The sequence below is a fragment of the Vollenhovia emeryi genome, unplaced genomic scaffold, assembly GCF_000949405.1.
Source record: "Vollenhovia emeryi isolate VEMERY1.0 unplaced genomic scaffold, V.emery_V1.0 DF939204.1, whole genome shotgun sequence".
Lineage (NCBI taxonomy): Eukaryota > Metazoa > Arthropoda > Insecta > Hymenoptera > Formicidae > Vollenhovia > Vollenhovia emeryi.
The window spans coordinates 759,468-767,036 of record NW_011967162.1 but is presented as its reverse complement, the minus strand read 5'-3'; the positions used below and the strand labels follow the sequence as shown (position 1 = coordinate 767,036).

The following is a 7,569-nucleotide window of genomic DNA, read 5'->3' as shown; positions in this document are numbered from 1 at the left end:
GCGCGCGTGGAGCTGGGTGTATAAGAAGTTAGGAAGGGGGGGGGGGTAAGAGAGGAACGACGGTAGAAAGACCGCTATGATTTATTATCCCCCGCAAATTCTGTTTCTCCTCCGTGCACGCCAACTGCGCTCGCGTTCATCCATCTTTTTCCCTTTCACGGCTCACCGAGCAATCCCCTCTGCCCTCCCTACCCCCGCCCCACGACGGATCGTCTCTCCCTTCGCTCTCTTTCTCTCGCCCTCTTTGTTCCGCGCCATCTCTCAAAGTGACTGACTGCCTCCTTTATTATCCGCTTGTCAGCATTTTTACACTTTTATCCGAAGCTCTCCCGATGTCTATTGTTCCCGCGGCGGATTCGTACGATCACAATACGGTCTTGAAGGACTTGAGCGCCGTGGATCATTGTCGCGGTGTCGTCGGTTCTGTAGTCATTTGACGGTGTACCGCGATTTAGAATGGTCTGCGATTCAATGCGCCGAATCAACCGGAAATGGATCGGCGAATAACGAGATTCATATTTGTTCTCAGGTAGCCGTTGATATCTTGAATATCTCGGGAGGAAAGTGAGCCGCTTTGTGACTTGCGGGAACGGAGAGAATGAATATATTCCATGTATCCGCGCGTGTAATGTATTTTCTGCAAAATGACACAGAAAATCATTTGTGTCACGGTACTCGAGCTTTGTCTTGACGTTTTATAAATGGCCGTGTATCCCGAGATCCCGAAAGTCATTTCAACATAAATTCTGGAGTCGTTCAAGATTCAAGTTTGATGTATTAATAGGAAAGTAGCAGTTTCACATATACATGGCTATAACGTAAATAAATCCAATAAAGAATATGAAAAAAATTGTTGGTCAATTATATTAAAATCGTCCGAAAACATTCCCATTGGTAAATTTATATTTCTCCATTTTGTCGATAAGAAACAAGGACTAACGAATTTCTCACAAACACGTTTGTGTTTTTTCATTTCTTTGATAAAGTTGATGACAAAGGTATTTGTAAACACAACTTTCATTACACAATAAAGTTTATTTGTTGCCATTTGTTAAATTACAAACCTTAAAAGTTCACAATTTATGAACAATACAACACTAAAAATGTTTTAATTGCCTGTTATTTCTTCACGTTTTACATCTTTTCGGCAAGTAGTATTGTATTGTGTTGCATTTTATAGTATTGCTCCACGTCTTTCATTATTTTGTCGAAAAGAAATAAATACTAGCAAAGTTTCTCTTAAAGAAATATGTTTCTCCATTTCTTTAACAAAAGTTCTTGTCAATACAATTTCAATGAAGCAAGCAGCCATTTAGTATTGATTGCTGTGAAATTACAAACCTCACAAGTTCACAATTTATAAGCATAATAGCAATAAAGCTTTTCGATCACCTGCTGTTTTCATGTCTTACATCTTTCCCTTAAGTACTATTGCAGGGTACAGTATTATCCCATGTCTCTTTCACCTTTCTCCCAATAATTATTATCAGCGAGGGTCCATAAAAGTAACAAATCAGTCTGTGTGCATAATACGTTTCTAATGTCAATGTCAAAGAACATATTTCATTGTATTGTCCGTTTGGGGACAATAAATATATTTTCTCTTAAAAAATGCATTCTTAGAAAACCAACCAATCCCATATTATCGTAAGGAGAAAAGAGAAAACTAGCATTTCAGAAAATAAAACGAGTGTAAACATAATAACTCGCAACTACGTTACAAAAAAATCTACCATTTAAATCGCACCACACACACACACACACACATGCATCATGGCGATAAAGTAAAAGTAAAGTGTGATTTAGCTATCAAAAATTCGCAACGCTTGTTTCAGATACCGCGAATAACATCCATCATTGCATAACCATTGAGCTGCGCGTACCAAATATTGTGAAAAGAAAAATATCTCGTTTGCGTAAGGCCAATTAACCTTGCTTTAAGCAGTAGTAACTGTGATATACTGCCGTCGGTGATAAAGCGCTGGCGCAGCCATAAAACAACGGTTCGATCGCGAAAAGAGATCCTGTCAACTGTAATTTACAGTGGCACTGGAACGCAACGCTGCATACGCTCATCGCACGACCGCGGACGTACTTAACGTCGGAGTTTGTTCGGCAAACATTGTTTATAATAGGAGCACACGCCATTGATCAGACCGAATCTGTTATCGAGGGAGACCACCGTCGACTCTAAATCTTCATCGCGGGGGCCCGAGGGGCCCCCCAGAGTCGCGGAGATGAAAGAGAACTATATTAGCCGTAAACTCATCCGTCAGTGTCAAAACGTCAAAGAGTCGTCTTCGGAGTATTAGCGGCGCCGTAACGGCAGACAGTTCACGTAGAAGCCACGCTACCGACGGTCTTGAGTTTTTTTCTCATTTAAAAACTAAATAAGACAAAGAGATACGGTATCGACGTGAGGCGGAAAACCTCCCAAGATAATTGATATAAATAAAACAAGAAACAAAAGTGCAGGCAGTGCGCTCTCAAAGATCCGCAAAACGGGGCGTTTTATGTAATTGTATTTATTAAAAAGGTTCTGTTGACATTCATCGATATGTGTCACTGTTATCATATGTGTACACAGTTTCAAACAGTTCGTCACGGTATGACAGTATTCACGTTAAGTTTTACAGCGCGATAAAGAGAGAGAGATAGAGGCACAAATTTTAAGGTGGAGGATGGTCTCGGTTTTACGGTCGCAAAGGTAAAAGCCGGGGATCGCGGCGAAAGTAATCGCGGGGAAAATTATCTCTCGAAAGTAACGTCACGTATCGAACTGGCCGCGGATTTCTGTTCTCGGCTTGTATCACGATAGTTAATGACGCCGGGAATGTTATAAAGACTTCTAGTGTTAAATTACGGTCGACATACCTATATGCATTTCTCAGATACTGTTCGGTTGCATTCCTGGGCGAAGTGCTCCCCGGGGTAATTATTGTTTACCGCGGGTATGCGGTCTACGTAGCGGGCGTGTGGATATCGTCATAATTCGTCGTAATTACCTTGTAACATAGTTACTTCATCGATCGCTTTATCTTGCTTAAGCTGTACTTAAGCGGAATGGCCGTAATCGCCTAACCGCGGAGCGTTTGAGTTCCAACGAGGTTTGATAGTCAAGTTCTTTAATGGCCGAATCGCCCGTCAAGCGGACGCGTATGATGCGCGCCTGGCGAGCGCGTAAATGCGTTATACACGCGTGAGCGCGCCGTTGGATTTCCCCGAATGCATATTTTGCGCGAATGCGACCGGATATCGCGACAATATCGCGACGGGGCTCGTCAAAACCAATATTAAAAAGGATTGTTTCATCGTTGATTAATAAAGCCGTGATTACGCTTCGAATTACGTCGAAACCACCGGCACTGAAAGTATTTTCAAAATTTTCGTTTGTCGTTTAGCGGTTTCCAGCGACCTAAGATTTACGAAAAGATGTTTGTCTAACATAACCTCTCTAGAGAGGCGTGCGAATCTGCTTTTATGTGGTTGAATCGAATTGCATCTCTCTCTTCGCGTTTCAACTCGACTCGATTTAAAAATAAAACCATAACTGTTTGTCTTAAAATAATTTAAATATTAAATTACAAAAATTATCGCATTTATTAGAGGAAAGAAGTGACCGATTCGAAATCATCGAATTGTTAAAATTCGAAAAATAATCGAATCGATTCGTTTTCGAATAAGAAAAGTTCGAATTTGGATAATTCGATGATTTTGAATCGTCGACGATTCGATTTCGAATAGGTGACTTTTTTACTCTAATAAATGCAACAATTTGCGTTATTTAATATTAAAATTATTTTTAAAACGGCGTCGTAGAAAAAATGGTCAAGTTTATGATTTTATTTTCGAATCGATCCGAATTGAAACGTGAAAAGATTCGCGCGTCTCGAAAATTCTCGTGTAAAAGTGCACTTGGAACAACATCTCCGGCGAAAGATCGGTGAACTCGCCGCATTGTCGACAATTACTTGGTATCGACGAATCCGCGACATAGAGAGCGGCGCACAAACGCCGAGAGAGATCAGTAGCCACGAGGCGTTAAGTACCGGATGACTCAGTGCGCACCGCGCGGTCGGGGCCGGGGTGATAATTAAAACGCTTTTACAAAACTGTAGGCAAACAGCGCTTAAGTGGCTGTCATTCGTTACCCCGTGGGGCCGCGGCAAGTCGGTAAGTCGCTGAGCGAGCAATCAATCACCCGACCCGCTCTCCCCCTACCCCCGGCGGCCCATTACATTTCTATTTTGAAAGCTGCTTATTAAGCGGGGCCGGCTGGAGAGACAGACAGGTTTCACGGTATAAAATATCGGGTTGCCGTGGTGGCAGGAACGACGGTTCCGTGTCGTGGCAGCTATGGTAGCTCTGGCGCGGGCGGGTCGCGGGGAACCCGACCGTGGCAAGGAGCGAGAGCGCGAGACGGCGAGACGGCGAGAGAGAGGGACAGAGCGACAGGGTAGAGGCCGGTGGAGGGAGAGAGAAGAAAGGGGGGCCCACGTCGGTCGGACGTGCGGGGAGGGGAATGGACGGCTGTAAAAGCGGTGAAATATCAAAGCCGGGATGGGAGCTGTCATCGTCGGGCCAACATCATGGGTGGCGTGTTGAATTAGAATGCCTTCCCACACCCCACGCAGCACCGCAATTCTCCCACCATAATGCCATCTCCCCCCACCGCCGCACGTCCGAGCGCGGCGGTGGGGATGACAGGAGAGGACAGGTTATACACCCCGGGTCGTCAAGGATAGGGGCAGCTGGGTGGGCAGAGGGGGCCGGAGGGGCGAGATTCCCGCAGCGCCGCCAGGCGGCGGCAGCGTAGCGCTCGACTCTGAGAGCACGGAGTGAGCTGCGCGGAGCGCGAGTCGTCATTATTTTCCTGGATTTCGTGGTGTACGCGTCGCCCAATTGCGCCAAGGATACGTGGCCGACGCGAGGTGATCGATTCCCGACGGAGGCGCAGTCTCGACGCCGCGCGTCCGCGAATCCCTCACCGTTTGGGCCTCTGCTCTCCAGTTTTCGCGCACACACATACCTGGGGTGTGCCTGTCTCTGTGTGTGCGTGTGTAAATATCCGTTGTTGGTTTACAGTGCAGTGAGATCAATCAGTGGGAAACCAAATGGTTGTGCTCGAGGAAGGCAGTATGCTGACTACTGGACACAATCAGTATTTACAACCGGATTATCTCTCGCCGCTTCCAACTACGGTTAGTATCGTGTTTCGCATTGTTCCTTTCCCATTCTAATTATTTCTACACCCTTGCTACTTTGTCGAGATTCTCGTTTGTTTCGAGAAAAGATTTCCACGTTGAGAACAAAATTAAATGACGCGGGAACAATCGGAATTTCAAAGTCGCAGGATTCTCTCTTCATTATTTTTCACAATTTTCCTCTCGCGAATCGCCCGTTCGCGTCCCGGCGGGACCCGAAGCAGAGGATAACTGTCGCGCGTTGTTAGCCTCCATCGATATACGCTTAATTTTCTGCGCGAATACGAGAGCCAATGATGTACCTTTCCGCAATCTTGTCTATAACTCCGCTTCTTTTTGGGTTGTGCAGTTGGACGCGAAAAAGAGTCCGCTGGCACTATTGGCGCAGACATGTAGCCAAATCGGGGCCGACTCGCCCACGAAACCGCTGATCTCGCCTCTGGAAAAGAGCTCGAAGGGCATGGGCATCGCCACGAACGCAAAGTCGCCGCCGGCCGCGAAGCTGGAGCGCAACACCCGCGGCAGCCCGACGGACGGCAAGTCGCTGGCATTCAAACCGTACGAGACCAATGTCGTGACGAAGAAGACGACGGACGAGGGTAGACCCGCGTCCAAAGCCAGTGTACATAGTGTCAGTGGTCAGGATAGTATCAGTGTGTGTGATAGCGTGCATCCCGACAAGAAGTCGTCTGGCAATCGCACGCCAGTGAGTCGGAAGTCCGCGTCGCCGAGCAGCCAAGCGACGGCAACGACGACCAGCGGTACGCCGTCGGTCGATCGGAAGACCCCGGCGGACCGCGAGAAGATGGACGGCTCGCCGCGAAGCAGTAACAGCAACAACGGTAGCAGTAACAGCAGCAACGGCAGCAGCAGCAACAGCAGCAGCAGCAGCAGCAACAACAACAGTGGCGCCAGTCCGATTATCAGATCCGGGATGGAGATTCTGTCGGGCGCGCATACGAAGGACGCGAGTCTGGCCGCTTATAAGCCAGGTCTGCCCGCGGGATTCTCCGGCAATCCGCTCTGCTGTCCGCCAGGCCTCGCCGAGAACCCGGCCTTCAGGCCGCCCTTCGCGGGCGCGTCGCCCTTCTCGCATCACGCGGCGGCGCTACTGTCCGTCGGCTACCCGTCGGCAGGCCCGACCGGCGGCAACCCGTACTTGGGTTACGCCCGCGTCAAGACACCCGCCGGCGGCGATGCCCTGATGCCGGTCTGCAAGGACCCTTTCTGCACGGGTTGCCAGTACAGCATGCATAACGCACAGCTGATGATGGGCGCGGGCAGCTGTCCGAGCGGGTGCACGCAGTGCGACCATCAGAAGTACGGCCTGGCGATGGCGTTGTCGTCTCTGGGCCCGATGCCGCCACCGTCGCTGTCCTATCCGTCCACGCTGGCCGGCGGCCGGCCCTACGTCTGCAATTGGATTGCCGGCGAGTCGTACTGCGGCAAGCGGTTTGCCACGTCGGAGGAGCTCCTCCAGCATCTGCGTAGCCACACGAGCCTGACCGGCGGCGACCATGCGGCGGCCTCCGCCGCGGCGCTCCTAGGCAATCCGCATCCGCACCCGCTGCTGTCGCCGTCGACCACCCTTCATCGCGCCAGCGGCGGCACCTACCCGGCGCCGTCGCTGAGCCCGCTCGGCGCCCGATACCATCCCTACGGCAAGCCGCCGACGGGCCCGCTGCCGGCCTCGCTCGCCGCCTCGCCGTATAGCGCTTTCAACGCCTTAGGACCGTACTACTCGCCGTACGCGGTCTACGGACAGCGAATCGGCGCCGCCGTACATCCCTAAGATGGACATACCGCGAGGAAGGGGGAGGGAGAGGGTGGTACGACGGCAAGATCTCTCCTGGAGGGAGCCTCTTCCCGTCCTCCCTTTTTCTCCCCGTCTCTTCCCTCTTCTTCTGAGTGTACAATTGGAGAATGTGCAACATAATGATACGCGGACGAAGTCCTCCGTCTAAGACTGTTGTGTAAATAGCCGCTGTGTATAATACAGATTTATTTAAAAGAATTCTATATATGTATATATAAATATGAATATATGTGTACATTGAAGAATATGATTAAAGTTTATGAAACAACTTGACAGTGTTGACGTTGCATCGACCACTCTCCTGCGGAACTTCTATGATACCAGTAATACGCATCTCTGTTCAAATCCGGTTGCCATGTAGGGGGAAGGATTACATGCCAGCTGTAAGTTAACGCGCGGTTCTAGCTACGCTTGTACTTGGCGCGAGACACTACCGTGTCTCGTGATTGTCGCAACGACTGCCGGACGGACAGGAGCCTCGCTTCCACGGGATTCAACAATCACGAGCGCAATTTCCAACTGCTTTTCTGAATCGCGTGCCGCTTCAGT

General features: G+C 49.2%; 1 protein-coding gene across 1 annotated transcript; it reads left to right on the top strand.

Annotated features, from left to right (window-relative positions):
• Window positions 1-4,805: 4,805 nt before the first annotated feature.
• LOC105561644 (zinc finger protein Noc) lies at window positions 4,806-7,288 on the top strand. Its single transcript, XM_012011806.1, has 2 exons — window positions 4,806-5,201; window positions 5,554-7,288. Exons 1-2 carry the CDS (start codon window positions 5,115-5,117, stop codon window positions 6,994-6,996), a joined length of 1,530 nt encoding a protein of 509 aa, XP_011867196.1. The 5' UTR covers window positions 4,806-5,114; the 3' UTR covers window positions 6,997-7,288.
• Window positions 7,289-7,569: the final 281 nt, after the last annotated feature.

Coding starts and splice junctions, on each gene's coding strand:
- LOC105561644 (XM_012011806.1), top strand. CDS start 5,115: ATGGTTGTGCTCGAGGAAGGCAGTATGCTGACTACTGGACACAATCAG. Junction 5,202..5,553: donor TCTCGCCGCTTCCAACTACG/GTTAGTATCGTG, acceptor TGGGTTGTGCAG/TTGGACGCGAAAAAGAGTCC.